We start from the raw sequence: 19,023 nt of genomic DNA on the forward strand, positions 1-19,023 counted from the left end.
AACTAAAGAAGACACTTGTAGAAAAACTTAAAATTGATTCTTTTCAATATGAAATACATATGAATTTTTATAATTGTCTAAATTATCATATAAAAACACGTATTATAGTGTTTATGAAGTATAAGCTTAAATGAAATTAATGAAAGTTAATAATAGAAAATTAGAATATCTTTCTTAATCTAATGGTCTGAGTTTGATGACATTAACATTAGAATTGAGTTTATTATAAGCAGTTAAAACTATGAATTTTTATATTTGTCTAAATTATCATATAAAAACACGTTTTATAGTGTTTATGAAGTATTAGCTTAAATGAAATTAATGAAAGTTAATAATAGAAAATTAGAATATTTTTCCTAATCTAATAATCTGAGTTTGATGTGACTAACGTGAGAATTGAGTGTTTTTTAAGCAGTTAAAAATATGAATTTTTATATTTGTCTAAATTATCATATAAATACACGTTTTATAGTGTTTATGAAGTATAAGCTTAAATGAAATTAATGAAAGTTAGTAATACAAAATTTGAATTTCTTTCTTCATGTAATTGTCAGAATTTCTCGGCATTAACTTATTGTCACACTACTCTTAATTAAATATCAATTACAGTCGATAACCATTACACGTACATTGTATAAAACCATTAATATTTTCAGTATCTTCTAGTCCATTTTACATGTAGGATATTGATACTTTCCGAAGTGGTAGAAATGTGAATTCATGTCTCAGCATGCATCGAGTGATCTATGTACTGCCATCTGAAAATATTTGGTCAGTTAAATTTATAAAATGGTTGGAGGATAAAATTTCACTACTACACACCATAAGGTGAACGAAAATCTTTTTATGACAACTAGTGTTTGGTAACCATTGAATAATTCAGAAATTAAAACAATCAAACAAAAACTAAGAGACCAACTACATTCTTAATAGAAAATATTTGAAAGAATCTTACAGTAGAAACATGAATTAAAATACAAATGTATAAATGCAAAAAGATATGAGATATAATCATATAATAGATGATAAGAAACATTATTTATGATAAGCAATCAAATATTATTAAAATCTACCAGCTGTTTTGTTGAATTTGAAGGTAAAATAATTGTAACTTTAAAATACACTCATAGGAAAATATAAAAATGATTTTTTGCAATATAGTATGACATTACTATTCTTCAGAAATAATTCTGATTTGATCATAATAATATGAAATTATATTTGAATAAAATCACCGTAAAACATCTATTGAATCTTGACAATTTAAATTAAATCACTTTGGGATGTGGTTAAATTAAAACCTATTAATGAAATAAATATAGTAAATAATATTAAAAGATTTTTACAGCTAAGGCAAGTGTTATGAATGAAAATTTCAAGCAAAATGTGTTTCCCAATCCTTTATTCAGATTTTTAACAAATTTCAATTGTTACACTACTATTAATTTACTATCAATTACATTCAATAGCCATTTCACGTACATTGCATAAAACCTATATAATTATCAGTATCTTCTAGTTAATTTTCAACGTAGGATGATGATATTTTCTCAACTGGTATGAATGCGTAGTCATGTCTCAGCAAGCCTTGAGTGATCTGCTGTATTGCCATCTAAAGAAAAAAGTCTATTAAATAAGTATAATGATTGGAGAAACAATAATTATGATAAATAATAAAAGATAGTACAAATCTACCAGCATGTTTTGTTGAATTTGAATATAAAATAAGTGTAACTAAAGAAGACACTTGTAGAAAAACTTAAAATTGATTCTTTTCAATATGAAATACATATGAATTTTTATAATTGTCTAAATTATCATATAAAAACACGTATTATAGTGTTTATGAAGTATAAGCTTAAATGAAATTAATGAAAGTTAATAATAGAAAATTAGAATATTTTTCTTAATCTAATAATCTGAGTTTGATGTGACTAACGTGAGAATTGAGTGTTTTTTAAGCAGTTAAAAATATGAATTTTTATATTTGTCTAAATTATCATATAAATACACGTTTTATAGTGTTTATGAAGTATAAGCTTAAATGAAATTAATGAAAGTTAGTAATACAAAATTTGAATTTCTTTCTTCATGTAATTGTCAGAATTTCTCGGCATTAACTTATTGTCACACTACTCTTAATTAACTATCAATTACAGTCGATAACCATTACACGTACATTGTATAAAACCATTAATATTTTCAGTATCTTCTAGTCCATTTTACATGTAGGATATTGATACTTTCCGAAGTGGTAGAAATGTGAATTTATGTCTCAGCATGCATCGAGTGATCTATGTACTGCCATCTGAAAATATTTAGTCAGTTAAATTTATAAAGTGGTTGGAGGATAAAATTTCACTACTACACACCATAAGGTGAACGAAAATCTTTTTATGACAACTAGTGTTTGGTAACCATTGAATAATTCAGAAATTAAAACAATCAAACAAAAACTAAGAGACCAACTACATTCTTAATAGAAAATATTTGAAAGAATCTTACAGTAGAAACATGAATTAAAATACAAATGTATAAATGCAAAAAGATATGAAATATAATCATATAATAGATGATAAGAAACATTATTTATGATAAGCAATCAAATATTATTAAAATCTACCAGCTGTTTTGTTGAATTTGAAGGTAAAATAATTGTAACTTTAAAATACACTCATAGGAAAATATAAAATTGATTTTTTGCAATATAGTATGACATTACTATTCTTCAGAAATAATTCTGATTTGAACATAATAATATGAAATTATATTTGAATAAAATCACCGTAAAACATCTATTGAATCTTGACAATTTAAATTAAATCACTTTGGGATGTGGTTAAATTAAAACCTATTAATGAAATAAATATAGTAAATAATATTAAAAGATTTTTACAGCTAAGGCAAGTGTTATGAATGAAAATTTCAAGCTAAAGGTGTTTCCCAATCCTTTATTCAGATTTTTAACAAATTTCAATTGTTACACTACTATTAATTTACTATCAATTACATTCAATAGCCATTTCACGTACATTGCATAAAACCTATATAATTATCAGTATCTTCCAGTTAATTTTCAATGTAACTTTCCCAAGTGGTATGAATGCGAAGTCATGTCTCAGCAAGCCTTGAGTGATCTGCTATACTGCCATCTAAAAAAAAGTAGTCGATTAAATATGTATAATAGTTGGAGAAACAATAATTATGATAAATAATAAAAGAAAGTACAAATCTACCAAATTATTTTTTTCAATATAAAATAAATATGAATTTTTAATATTTGTCTAAATTATCATATAAAAACACGTTTTTTATTGATTATGAAGTATAAGCTCGTCCTATCTCTCTCGGTTTTCCCGTAAAACATTTCGTAAACGAGAATTTTCATTTTTCGAAATTTTCAATTTTCATTCGCGTTTCCTAGGTCACCTGGTGGTCCAACGACAATTTATCACAGAACATTAAGTGTTTTACATGTAATTGTAAACCAGAATGAGTTTTTCAGTTTTCCAACAACTCGTTATTTCAAATTTTTGGTTCTCAAAAACCGTTCGACCTACGTACGACGTTTAAAAATCCTTAATAACGGTTTCTCGAAAAATCAAAAGCAAACAACTTATGAAGCTGGTTATGGGGATCAATTTTATGTCTTACGACTTTCGTTCTATCTCACTCGGTTTTCCCGAAAAACACTTCGTAAACGAGAATTTTCATTTTTCGAAATTTTCAATTTTCATTCGCATTTCCTAGGTCACCTGGTGGTCCAACGACAATTTATCACAGAAGTTTAATTGTTCTACATGTAATTGTAAACCAGACTCAGTCGTGGCGTCGTGTGTCGACACTGTAGGAGCCTTTTTTACCCTTCTTTTTGGCGTCGGAAGTTAGGATTTTACAGTTTTTGGACTTTGTCGACTCGGAACATTTATATTTTGGGTGGATAGAACAGTTTTTTCTACGCATCGTTTAGAGAATTTTGTAAAAATCGAACGTTACTATAACCGAAGGAATCGGACGTTTTGTTGGAAGTTATGATTTTCTTTTTCTTTTTTGGCACTTTGATTTTACGTATTTTCCGAATTTTTTGAAATTGAGTTTTTGTTGAATCTTTTCGAAATTTGAGTGCTGACTCATAAATACTATGACGAGTTATAATGGTACTATGGTCAAATGCATATAGGATCATTTTTTCAATCATAATATAATAATAATATTTTTAAAAGGTTCAATAGTTTATTCTTTAAAAAAAATTATGTTGTAAATTACATCTCTAGAACCCAACTATTAATAAATATTTTGACATTTAGACCGATTTTAGGAATGTATAAGGTACTTAATTAATTATACTATTGGGAACTTTTAGTTTTACATTAGTTATATCTGTAAGTTGCTGATTATAAACATTATAAACAATAAATAATATTGTTCATTAGGAGCTTAAATGGTTGTAAATATTACTATCTAAGTATATATACAGTGTGTAAATGTTAAGGTGTATGACCGCAGTAAGCGAATGTTGACAGTCACCGGTGTATGTCGACATTTACCAAAAATCGTAGTGAATGTTGACATATGGTCTTAACGCGTTCATACACCGGTGATTGTTCAAATTTCGATAATTAATGTTGGCAAATGTTGACCAGTGACCACGCATGAAGCACGATGTAAATCACTATACTAGAAGGTATTTTCTTATTATTTTATAGAATTAAGACGTTATTGTCCAGTCACAATATGCGTTGGAGACCTTTTAACGTTAGTATAATGTTATGGCATGATTGGCATGAAATAATCCGAATGATATTATGGATAAACTAATCGTCCCGTTGAAACTAAAACTATTCATTATGTAAAGAACGAAGAACTACTCGAAGTTCATATAAAAACATATGATCAACGAATTGAGGAACCAATTCAAAAATATATTATAAAAAAATATAATACAAACAAATGTAACTGTATAAGAATGGGGGAATACTCTGTAACAGTAAATGCCATGATAGTTAACCGTGATGTAATAAATATAACTTAAAAAATTAATACTACTTAATCTATAAGTTAAAAAATTAATTTGTTAAACTACAAGTATATTTATTTATGAATTTATTACCTATTTATTTGATTATAAATGTTGTCACTTGTCAGGCATGTCAACATTCAGTAAATAACTATTGTGTTTATCAACAAACACTGGTAAAAGTCTACATTCTAAGATATTTGTAAAAATTGATAACATTCACTAAAATGATCGGTAAATGTCAACATACACCTATGAAGTTTTTTAACTTAATTAAACATGGGTATGCACAATACAATTAAGTTTAAGTTAGCTTGTATAATTAAGTTAAAAGAAAATTCATTGTCCATAAAAATGTGTATTTTTATATCATAACAATCAACTAAAAAACAGAATTAAAATTGTTGGGCTCTACACAGAGATAGATATCGAGGGTTCTCAATCAGCGTTTACAGTTTACACACTGTATATAAATATTTAATAGTAAAATTAAATATGATATGAATATTATTATTTATAAAGTATACTAAATATAAAATGTATTTATAATACAATTCTAAATTCTAATTGATGATTGAATAATTATAATGGTATATATATTTAATATATTTTTCATCATAAAATAAATTAATATTTTCAAGAATTTAAGACAATAATAATAGAATTTTCTTTTATTTATTGGTTAAATCACTATCAAATTAATAATAAAAACCAATTTAGACCTTTATTTTTTACAAACTAAAATATTTGATTAAAAGTTAACTGTTACACAATATTTCTGAGCAGTAATAAATTTTAAAGTTTCAAAACAAATAATTTTAAAATATTCTTTTAGCATTTAAATACTTAAGAGTTAAGAGTTAATTTGAATAGCTTATTTTATTACCTACATTATTTAAAAGTAAAATATAACATGGAAAATTTGAAAAAAGTCCTAAAACAATTTTAAATACTCATAATACATGATAATATATTAATATTATGAAAGTCTTTAAATATCAGTATTAGTTTTTTTATCAACTATTTTACATCTATATTTTAAGGGATATTGTATACCAATCGAAAGTATTAATAATATACTCGTATATATATATATTGAAAATAATTAATTTTTAACTTGATAGTAAATACCAATAAATGATAAGTTTTAAAATTAAGTTAGTTAACTATTTCTAAAAAAAGAACAATTATAAATAATCAACAAATAGCAAACAAAAAGTTAAATTTGATAAAATATAATAATTTTGTATTTTCATTTATTAAATTAAAATGGTTTCTAACATAAATATTATGAATTAATAATTTGTTATAATAGGGATATTATATAAACAGTCATGTCAATTGTTAATATTGTTTGAAATACTAGTTATTATCTTAGATTTATCACTATAAATTTTGATATCTACATAGTTATAATAAATTTTGGAAAAGATACATATTAAATATATTTTTAGCAGAAAAAAATGATTTTTGGAAAATTATTTCAAGACAAGATTAAAGAAATTAAAAAAAATTTAATGTATTATCAATAAAAATGTTTGGTAAAATATAAGTAATCAGGTTTAGACATCGACTTCTCATTTGTTTTTAAAACTAAGTGTTTATTTTCATTGATAAAAAAAAATTGAATTATATACAAAACTAAATTGACCAAGTTTAGTAATTGTACACGTCTTGGATTAATTAAACTAGAGGTTTAAGTAAGCTGAAATTCTTATTAGACATTAAACAGTTTTAACATAACACATTATTATAATACATACTAACATATAGCTTTGGAGTATTTTCAGCATCAAGACAACCTTTCAATTAGGTAACAGAGAAAATATAGGTTTCAACTTATTCAAAAATAAATTTTAATTTTTTTTCAACCAATGTATACATATTATATTGTTTACTTTGTACAACTAAGAATTTGTTTTAAATTATTAGCATAGACACACTATTTTACTTTACATTCAACAAAGACCAAATACCTATGAATACAATGTTTATCATTATATTTTACGGTTGAGGTCCCTATAAACAAGTATAGGTACTGGAAAATCATAGTACATCGATAAGAACATTGAATCGACACATACTACCGATGATGATACATATTATAACATAGACATAAGCTACAACACACATTCACGAGAAAATTTAAAATTTTCAATTATCACTGATGGCGATCAAAGAAAAATAGATATTTAATATAAAGTTATTTACATCACTCACTGAAATTCTCAAAACAGTAATTCTGGGGGGAGGACAGTCACCTTGCATTTTATATTATTATTATAAGTAGTAGTAGTAGTAGTAGTAGTAGTAGTAGTAGTATTTACTTGATAATAGTAATAATAATGTCAATACTAATAACGACGAAAACCTTTGTCGTGCATCAAATGAAAATACGCAATACCGTTTCGTAGTGAGCGCTATTAATTATTATATTATATTAATGGAATACCTACACGGATAGTTAGGTACGTATTTATAAGTACATCGACAACTCCGGCGCAAAACGAGAACAGTAATTCGCACGAAAAAGGTTAAATATCTAAGTATTATTATACTTACGGCGTCGGTGATCAGATGGACCACTTAATTTTCCGTCTTAGTGATCTCGTGCCTCGATACCTACCTACGGCTAGTGTTTCAGAATAATTAGGAATATAGCAATGACGGTGACGGCTGCAGACTGCGTGTACAAACGGGAACAGTCAGTGCTTTTGGGATGGCGAGTTCAATTCCATAGCTATACCATTGGTTATAAATACTAGTATTAGTAGTATTTATAACCAATGGCTATTGGCTATACTTAGGTTTAGTGGAGCGTTCCGCGCCGGTCGGCGCTGAAGATCGTGTGATACATTCGCACTAAACGCAACGCGCCACTAACCACAAACCGCTATAGATAATAGTGATAATACGCTTTCGCCGCCCTTCACATAATATATTGTAGTATCAACTACTATCAACAAGTCGAGAGAAATAACTAAATGACAACTTGGGCTTTCCGATCTCGTATACTCATGGCAGAACAAATGCACTCGAAAACACTCGGGACGAAGACGACAACATTTTAATTTTGAAATTCATATCCCATAGACTATCCATTTATAAATATTATAATGTTATGATTTCGTTTCGTGTTATTTTTATAAATACAGTCGTATTCACAATAATAAATACGAAAATGGTATTAGGTATGTTGATCTGCGACGCAACCGGGATTTTTTCAAGGGATGTCCGCCAGTTGCGTATACAGTATATTATGGACAAAAAACATTATAACTTATAACATTTATAACACATTATTATTTCTAAAATTACAGTTTTAAGGGGGTTGTCCAGACACTCAGCCCCCCTCCTCTTGGTTGCGCCACTGATGACGATTGTTGAAGGTTTCAAGTACCTACCTAAGTGTCCTTATTTAGTTGCTTCAATATTATTTCACTATAATTGTTTTTTCCTTAGGTATTTTATTTTATAGTAATAGTTGTTAGCAACTTAAGTCTTATATAAGTAATAAGTATCAGTATGTAATAATAAAAATGATAGGAATAATGATTAAAACAATAATAATAATATAAATAATATTAGTAGTATTAATATATTATATATATTAGTATTGTAATGAGTTAAAAATATGGTATATAATTATTATTAAGAGATAGTATTTTAAATGTTATTTATTTTTAATGTTTGTCTTTAACTCATCACCTTGTAAGATAAATTACGGGGTTGGGTAAATGAGTTTTTCCTTTTGAATAAACTAATCTATTTAAAATATCTATTATATGAATTTTCACTTACCTTTCGGATGACTCGAGATGTGAGGTTACGATATTCAGTGTCGGCCTGGCATACCAAAGGCCCATGGATCAGTTTTTTTATGGGGCCCCCAAAAAATGTACACTGTTTTTTGTTGAAACATTATTTTAAGATACTTCTTTAAATATAGGTACTTTACATTTTTTCCAATATGGATCATAATATATACTTAGAAGTTATGTTAAAGTTATTTACTGTATACCTACTAAAGACTGCAATTACTGAATTACCTACCTAATGCATTAACTTTGTTTTTAAATTTTTTTATATTTAAATTTGTTATAATAATTTTGCATGATTGCAATAAACATATTTTATTTGTTTCAATTTTTTATATTATAATTTTTTTTAACTGTGCAAATATCAATTGCACTAAATCATCCTTTATAGGTATATTCATATCTTTAAGACTGTGAATTTGCAAAATTCTATTGTTATTATTAAAATGGCAGTGTTGTTTAAAATTTTAGTCTAAAAAAACAAGAAATTCTTATTCACTGCATACACAATATCCAAAATAAAACCCAAAAAAGTCTTAATCAACATATTTAAAACTTACTTTTCGTACTATTCGCAGCAATCTTAATACGCTGCACTTGTTCCAGTGTAGGAAAACTTATATTTTTTTTGATGTGGTGATGATTGGATCGCTAATAATGCTTTTTTATTTCTTTCTGCCTTTTTTGCGGCCCCAGATTTATATATACGTTTCATGTTCATAAATTAATTGCACACATTCACGGTAAATAAATTAACAATAGGCAACAGTATAACATCAAATATAGGTATCGCATAACAATTAACAATAACCGACAGCACGCGAGTACACGACTACAGCAGTCTGATTAAAAAAATAACAAATCAATAATCATAGCTGCGTACGTATTATCCTAGTTATATTAGTCGACAATATTTTTATAAATAACTATGGTCGATGGGTGCGAGAAAAACATTATTTAATATTCATAAATAAATAATAATAACATTATAATAATAATATTATATTAACACGAAGCCGACGCGATGGAAATCATTCGTTTAAAAATAAACTATGAAACTATTGAAACGTTTGAAGCTACTAAACAATAAAAAAATAATTATTAATAACACAGAAATGAAATTACGAAAACTAAAATTATATTTCTATTATAAAATTTAAACTTAGGAGACATATCCATAACTCATAAGCTGTATAAGAAATAAGAATAATATTGTTTAAGTTACTTTCAAAAGTAAATGTCATACCTTCATCATTATTATATATTTATATATTATACAGATATTATAGATTATAGTAGGTATTGTAAATTAATACATAATACATTTTTTTCTATGCAATATTTATATGATTGCTGAATCCAACAGCGGGGCACCGGGGCCTCTGCAGGCTGCAGGGTCGAGCAAGCGGGGTCCTCGTGGTCTCGTCCAAAATAAGGATAAAACCGAACTTAACTTGCAGTAGCGCAATTGATCCAAATAAACCTCCTCTAACTTGTACAAAGCCTAACCTAACCTATGGGAAAGCATCTGATTATTGAATTAATTTTCAATTTTTTGGGACTCTAAAGAAAAATTGCTCCTATAACGGCTGAATATTTCGATAAATACTTTACATGGGGGGGTCCCTATTCCCTATAAACCCAACAAGAACAAAATTGACGACACTTAAAAAAACAAAAAAAACGGAGAGGGGCCCCGGCCGCATTCGCGGCACAGCGGCCATGGTCAGGCCGACACTGACGATATTTGATGCGACTTGATGTAATGAATGCTGGACCGGGGTGGAGAGAGGTGTGCAAGAATATTATATTCAACAACTCGAAAGATATTAAAGTGAATTAAATTTATTTAAACTTGTAAGAATTTGACACAGAAAAAGATCATACATTTATCGATACAGTGTTGTGTAAGCGACTGAGCGCGGAATTGGTTGTTCTTTGCCCTTTTATAGACATGATATGCCGCCTTTGTGATAGAATTTGGAGATTGCGGCGTTGCTCATCATCAGTATCTTATTTACTAAATAGCCCATATTTGTACAGCTGCAATGATTGTGATTATTTCTAAGTCTAAGGGTAATTTAATTAATTGTAATTTTATCTTATAGTTGATTAATTTATTTCACAATAATATGTATTTGCTTAGTCTATGTTTGTGCAGCTGCACTGATATTTTATGAAAATTTAAATAATGATATATAATAATGTATATATCATTACAGTATATTATAATATTTGGTTTTTATAAAAATAACAAATTCAATTTAATGATTATGGAGATTAATTTTGTTGGTAAAAACGATATAATTTTCAGTTTTTATTGAATATTTACAAGTATCAACAATGGATGGCTTCTTCATTCAAATTGTTCATGTATCTTTGTTTTCACATAGCTCATACTCTTATTGTGCCTACTGCTACAAATTGTGTATACGTAATTTATAACAAACATTCAATATATATAATATAATAATATAGGTATTGAATATTTGATTTATTAAAATTATGTAATCTAATGCGATACATGTCAAGATTAAATTTATAGTTTGTAGAAAATCGTTATTTATTACTTTATTAGTGACTGGTTTAATATGTCTTGCAATGCTAATGTATATTTGAATGAATTTAAGATAAGCTTAATATTTTATTAAATATTGCTTGATAATTTTGATGATTACCTATTTTATTATTTTTAAGATCCTATAAGTGGAGCGATGAATGTATTGATTTTACAATGTTGTTTTTTCCAAATTAGGTATTTTATTTTTATTTTTGTATCTAAAATGACCTTTTTGAGCAAAAAAACTGTAATGATTTTCCACTTTGGGAGTATTTGATAGCAAACAGAATCTAGTCGGTACTTTGGGGGTCAAAAGTTCGCAGTACTTTTTAATAATCCAAAGAAATAGGGAAAATCGGTATTTTTACGCTAAGCCAGTTTTTAAAATTGATTTCTTTATTTGTTTATAATTAAAAAACGAATAGCTAACCACAGAAACTTAAAAATATTCATTAAGTGTGTAAATTATTAAATTCTAAACATAGCATAATTTATTAATGAACAAATTTACTTTTCATTTTTTTTTAAATGTCAATTGATCAATAGCACTAGGTCAAAAACCTTGAAAATTGAATACAAGGATCTTCACAAGTAAGTCGTTATTATTAGAGTTAAAAAAAAAAGTTAAATCTAAAGCCATAAAAAAATTATAGATGTTGTGAAGTTAGAATTTTACTGAATTATGTCAAAAAACTAAAAATAGCATAATATTATTTTACTGTTCATAAAATTTAAAATATTGATACTCAAGATTTATAAATTTAATATAAGGTTTTTTTTTAAGTTTTTCAATAAAAATTAATTAAATTTCTACTGGAGTAAAATTAATCCTTTTTTTATCGTTTGAATTTTAAATTTTTACGATATTGTAAAACCGTAAAAAGTATTTCTTCTTAGACATCTTTTTGTTATTTAAAAACGAAAAACCGTAGATAAGAACTTGCAATTTTTACCAAATATTTATATTAACATTTTCTATGCATAGCATTATTTTTTAAATATTTTGACTTTTTTTGAAATATTCATAGACATAAGAAAAGTTCAATTTTTTTTTGAAAACTTCTTTCTTTAAATAGGTACCCATCTATACCAATTATTCACTGGGTCAAAAGTGTTTAAAATAAATTACAAGATGTCAAAAAACTTATTCTTATATCTGTATAAAAATGAATAAAAATACATAGGCTCAATTGTCTTCATGTGCATTCCAATTTCAAATTTTTCGGTATTCGTCATAATTACAAAAACTTACAAACTACAAACATTTTGTAGTAAAAAATGTATAACATTTTCAGTTTATATAAATAAGGTTTGATAAATTAAATACAATGTTCCTAAACAGTATTTGAGTATTTTATTCTGGAACTAAAAAATCTAAAAACTATAAAAATATTACTATTTTTTTATAATTTGATGATTGTAACGATTTTAATTCTTTTGTTATATTGCAAAAACATTTTTGTAGGAACTTGGAACGTTTATGAATATTATACTATTATTAATTATATTATTATTAATATTATACTATTTATGTACCTAATGACATTTTCAAACAATGTAGATTGTGGAAGTAATGCGAAAGCAGTTCCCACAGCGTCGTCGATTTCAAACACGAAAAAAAAAGATTGTCTATAGATATTACCTATTTATACCACGAACCTATTCACCCAATTTGAACCTAACGGTAAGGTCAAAGGTGGTATTAACTGCAACCAGTGGCGTATTTATTTACTGGGAAGGCCATCACTCCCCCCTCCACCAGTGATTGATTATTTAGCAAATAACATCAGAAAGCTTGATTAAATTTTATAATTTGACTATATTTACTTGTCTTTTGGAAAACCGAAGTAAAAAAAAAAAAAACAAAAAATAGGTAGGTTACCTACTAGGGTACTTAAAAATTTAGAAATTGAAATACTAAGAAATAGGATAGTTAAAACTCGTGTTATAAGTCGAAATAACTGTATGTTATTAGTATTTATAGTTTTTTTGGGGGGTTCTTTATTAATTAAATAAAAAACACAAAAAAAACAATTACAAAATGTTTAAATTAGGCTATAAAACAATAAAGTACATACAATAAATATAAACATTATTATTATTTACAATTAAATATTGTAATCTATTCCATGTATTTTGATGTATGACAAATATAAATGTACAAAATTGTTTATTACAAAATAAATATTGTATATGTAATAATGCATAAATTTTTCTAAAGAAATGCTTAAAATATAAATTGTATTAGCTAATAAAAATTATTTATTTTATAATAAAACAAGTCATGTTTTAGTTATAAAAGGAACAACAATAATAGTTTGAGATGTAAATATAAAAATTATTTTATTTTTTTAAGTCATAAGGCTCAAGACATGTTTTATTTTTTATTTTAAAGTTAGTTTGTGAATTTATAGAATATACACAAATGCCGTTTAAATCGAGTAATTGCAATGTAAATGGTTTCACAATATAAGATTTAGAGGACGCTATACCCGCATGTGTTGTCTCTGTCTTACTATCGTACATCATAACAAATTTTCGTTCAGTAGAATACATTTTGTGACGTTAGCTTTAATATTAGAGTAAATTTACCTATTATCAAATTTAAAGGTAAGAATATTATCTAGACAATGACATATGATTTTATTGATATTATCATTTTAAAGTGAGTTATGAACATTTTAAAGTTGTTATATTTTACATAGCTGTAACTCACTTTAAAATGATAATATCAATAAAATCATATGTCATTGTCTAGATAATATTCTTACCTTTAAATTTGATAATAGGTAAATTTACTCTAATATTAAAGCTAACGTCACAAAATGTATTCTACTGAACGAAAATTTGTTATGATGTACGTTAGTAAGACAGAGTCAACACTTGCGGGTATGATGGCGTCCTCTTAATATTTACTATGATGGGATACTTTAAGCATCAATAATTAACAACATTTTTAATTTTCCTATTTGTGTTCCAATTATTATGGACAAAAATAATATTAACTAATAATTAATCATATATTAACCTTAAAACTAAAGGTTAAGTTTAAAACATAAATATTTAATCATAACTATTACAAAAAAAATTTATAAAATTAAACACAATTAAATATAGGAATTGAATCTTAAGATATATTGAAAATTATTGGTATAGATGATATATTGATTATACCTAATACCTTATTAGTACTTAACTTTACTAAAATTATACATCTAAAATTTATTTTAAACTAACTTAGTAAACAATTAATAAATATGTTTTTAATACATAGGTGTTAAACTTCCATCCCATGTCACACAACTCTATTAGTTGCTATTTATTGAATTGTAGACATATTTTTTCGTATAATACTCAATCGTATTAGTTCATATTATCAAGTTTGGTTTCAGTCTGGAATTGAATAGGTACTTGAATAAAATGTATTGTAACATCTTTGAGCAGCGAACATAAAATAAATTGAAATTTGTTCCTAAAAATATTAAAATTAACCAATATTTTTGTTTTTAATCTTTATTAAAAGATACCATTCATGTGAATCTCATATAGGCATATAGATCAAAATAAATAATTTTGTTTAAATAAAATACCAAAACAATGTATACAAATACAATTTAATTGTCAGTTACAGTTCGTAACTTTTAACCTTTTATAGTTTTATATATTCTTATATTCTTACATATTCTATAAAATGTACCTAAATTTGAACATGATTCCAAACATTTTATGTTTTTTTTAATATATTATAAAAATGTATAAATACCTATTTATAAACTGATAAATAAATAAATTAAAAAACTAATGATTTATTGTAGTGTACAATCATTGGCTATGTTTAACTATTTTAAATAAAAAAAAAGTTCTAAATTTATTTTTACAATATTGATGGCAAGTTTTATTCTTAAAAGTCTCTACAAGTGTCGCCGTGCCGGTCTTACAGCGGGGGAGAGTAGATCGTCCGCTCTCCTATGTGTAAATACGTAAAACAAGTCATTACTTATTAGTAATAGTGATTATAGTAATTAAAACATAAATCATTTATTATAAATTAAAATTAAAATTATTTAATGTATAAATAGACTATAAAGTAACTCATAAAATTATTTCTCATGTACCTATCAACTGAAATATAGTAGGCTAGTTGTGAAAGTATATTGTATACTGAATTGAGATTTATTTATACTCTATGGAACCACCACTGGATGTAGAAGGGATACAATAACTTATGAACTTTCTAATTCAAAATAATTTTTAAATTTTCGAGATTTTAAAATTTTAAATATCCATTAAAACTTGGTTTTATTATATTTTAAGTAGTTAGCCTCCCAAAAAATAATAGGTACTCTATTTACATCAGTAATTTTCGTGCCGTTCTATAATAATTTGATAGGTAATTATAACTGTCATAGTGTCATACCATTAATATAATTAATTATCCAATAGATACATATATAAATATGTCTTATATAGCATATAGTTCACACATATTCATTATAAATTAAGTAGGTTTTCTAGTTTCAAAACTAAGTAGCCAAGTAGGTACATACACCTAATAAAATATTCTTATAATATTAAGTCAATGTTTTTTTCATATTTTTTATACAAATTCAGTATATTGATAGCAATTTTATGTATACATAATAATGTTATTATAAATATTAAATAATTTAAAATATTTTAATGGCAATTACAATTCTTATAAAAAAAATTGATTTGTTTTTGGGTTGGTTAGGTAAACTTTTTTGTCTTCATCTGATTTTTAAACTTTTACTTATCTCAATGTTAGTGTGACATAAACCTAAGCTAAAATATATCATATTTTGATTACTTACCGATTTGAGTATGAGCACAAGTTCTTTTTACTGTATAGAGTTTAAATGGGTTTATTAGCTTTATTACATTTATGGCTCCCAAATTCTCGATGTCTCCGCTATTAAAAATAAAAATTCAAACAGATATTATACAGTGTATTTCTTTTTTCAAATTAATTTTAAAAAATTACCCGACATTCTTTGCTACAGTATATTGTTAAATAACAAAATTGGCATACTATTGTTCCTATATTGTAACAATCATTTGCTTCACACTGAAAAAATATAAAAAAAAACTTTAAAACTTTACCATTATATTTGAATGAAAAATCTTGTAACTTTATTTGACGCTTGAAAAATAATTGATTTTTAAGTTAATTGTACTCGTATGCACATTTACGTTATAAATTTATAATATACAAGCATTTTATTCAATTAATGTACATACATTAATGATAGCATATTATTACATTAATTAATATGCTACCTGGTCTTTGCCGAAAATCGATAGCATATTTTCAAACACTTGCTCAATAATGATTATTCTCTGTTGTCCGGAAAACTTGTTCTATGACCTCTTTATTTTAGGTTGGTGATGTCACCGAAATTTCTTTTAAGACCTTTACCCATTTACCTCACCGACCTTTTATTTTCATACCTATATTTTATTCTTCTATCAAAAGAAGTCTCAAATTTCAATCATTTACCGAAATACCGAAACGGTAATACCGAAACCCAACCTGGCTTACCTGTCTTATACTAAAAGTAATATTTAGGTACCTAATATGTTAATTTTAAATAGATTTGAAGTTGTTAGTCAAATTTAATTAATTTTTCCAACTTTAAAAAAACCTTTTGATAATCAAGGTATCAACTATCAATGTTGCTATGCTTGAAACCTCCAAAATCGGTAGTCCTATTCGATAATTCTATCCGAAGTTTAGAACAAAATGTATTACCATAAACAGTAGTGTTCCAAAATGTTTTGACCTATACGCCAAATTGCTGCTACTGCAAGAAACCTGGGAATTTCAAATCTCAATGAAGATTACAAAGACTCAATAGTTAGGATAAAAATCCAAGAAGTTTCAAACTACAGTGAAGTTGATGACGATAATCAACCTTATAAAAGCGTCGTATTATTATCAGAAAAACAAACAGTAACCATCAAACTCATAGAAGAAAAAGGTGGAATAATCTGGTTTTTAGATTCTGGCGCAACTGACTACATTATAAATTATTCTTGTCGAATAAAGCGTATCAATAATACAATCTTAATTAGTGTTGCAAAGCGCAACAAAAATCTAACTGAATCTCTCATAGATTATAAACACATTTCAAAAATAAGGTTACATTGGGTAGAAGTATTCATATATTTTAAAAGATAAATATTAACTTAATATACTTACAAAAGAGATAATGCTTACAACCCGAGGTTGCTCATTGCTGGGCATTGTTACATTGGTATTATATGTATTATTTGTTATATTTATATTTAATTGTGGTTGCTGCTTTGTGTTTTTTAAAAAAACTGTTGTATTATTAGGTTTTAGATCAGGATACACTGGAATAGTATTTTTGTTATTATCCACTTGTGCTGGAGAATAACTAGTAGTAGCCCTTTCAGGTGCTTTTACACGGTACATTGATGTACTAGAAGTACAAGGAACTATTGATTCAGATGCATTTCTAGTAGTATTTGAAATACTGCTTCCTAAGTTAATTTCCAAATTTGTATTAGTAGTCGTTTCTGAAGTACTATTCCCGATCAATCTTCTATGATTTGTAGGTCTGGAACTATCATAAAGATTATCTAAATGTTGAGTAGGTAATGTATAAAAAGTAAATTTTAAAGGTTATCTAATTAAACATGCAATTAAATATATTAAATATATTAAATTAAAAGTTAAGTAATATAGCAAACAATACATGCAAATTTGTTCAAATAATGAATTAGAAAATGAATTTAATTTATTACAGATGATAACAATAAAACAATTTCAATGATTATATGATATATAATATAATTCATGTACTTGTTATTTGCGTTGGTAGATGTGGTTATTGTTCCATGTTGATCCCCGTTTCTGTTTGTACTTAAAAGTATTGGCGAATTTTTAATGGCGCACTTTGCATTTTTCAAAAAAATAGCATGTGGATCTTTAAACTTGCAACTATTACGGCAATTTAATGTAGCTTCGTTCATCAATGTTATAAAATCTACTTCCAAATTTTGAATTACGGCATTTATTATGGCTTGGTAATAATTTATATTTTGTTTAGGCATGAAAAATATTGCCATACGATTCTTCATGAAATGATCGTGACGGCCAGCAACTTCTACTAATTTAATCAATACATTACACTGTGATAGAAATGTTTTAGATTCTATGCATTCGATTAGTTTAAGGAATTTTGACTCGCTTCGTTGAAGATTTTTACTAAAGAACTGTACAAGATTTTTAAAGGTATTATTAAAATTCAAATGCGAAACATGTAACTGTGCAATGATATTCAACATGCACATAAACAATATCTGTGTGATGCGGTCAATGTCAGGATCGTCGATCATCAGTAAAATCGACATAACATTATCTTGGAACTTGGACACTAGTATAAATTTATGATGATCATTTATAGAGTTCTTTTTTGATCTAAGAGCTTGCTCGTTTTCACATAATAAATTTACATTTACAATATTCGCCATTACTACTATCGTTTCTTGAAAAGTCTTAGTAAAATATTTTTCAAATAAATATGTAATTTCATGTAAAGATAAATCAATTTTTTGATTGGAGTTTGATAAAGATGTTCTAT

General features: G+C 26.1%; 1 protein-coding gene and 1 long non-coding RNA gene across 2 annotated transcripts; both read right to left on the reverse strand.

Annotated features, from left to right (window-relative positions):
• Positions 1–375: 375 nt before the first annotated feature.
• LOC132931246 (uncharacterized) lies at positions 376–7,873 on the reverse strand. The gene is made up of 5 exons (XR_009662383.1): positions 7,580–7,873; positions 3,033–3,152; positions 2,180–2,308; positions 1,483–1,612; positions 376–758 (listed from the first exon to the last, which is right to left on the reverse strand). It is a non-coding gene; the product is annotated as an uncharacterized LOC132931246 (long non-coding RNA).
• Positions 7,874–14,679: 6,806 nt separating this feature from the next.
• On the reverse strand, positions 14,680–18,767 carry LOC132931390 (uncharacterized). Its single transcript, XM_060997407.1, has 5 exons — positions 18,243–18,767; positions 17,616–17,997; positions 16,398–16,481; positions 16,228–16,325; positions 14,680–14,867 (listed from the first exon to the last, which is right to left on the reverse strand). Exons 1-4 carry the CDS (start codon positions 18,731–18,733, stop codon positions 16,269–16,271), a joined length of 1,014 nt encoding a protein of 337 aa, XP_060853390.1. The 5' UTR covers positions 18,734–18,767; the 3' UTR covers positions 14,680–14,867; positions 16,228–16,268.
• Between the last annotated feature and the right edge of the window lie 256 nt (positions 18,768–19,023).

This window comes from Rhopalosiphum padi, unplaced genomic scaffold, assembly GCF_020882245.1.
Source record: "Rhopalosiphum padi isolate XX-2018 unplaced genomic scaffold, ASM2088224v1 scaffold1, whole genome shotgun sequence".
Lineage (NCBI taxonomy): Eukaryota > Metazoa > Arthropoda > Insecta > Hemiptera > Aphididae > Rhopalosiphum > Rhopalosiphum padi.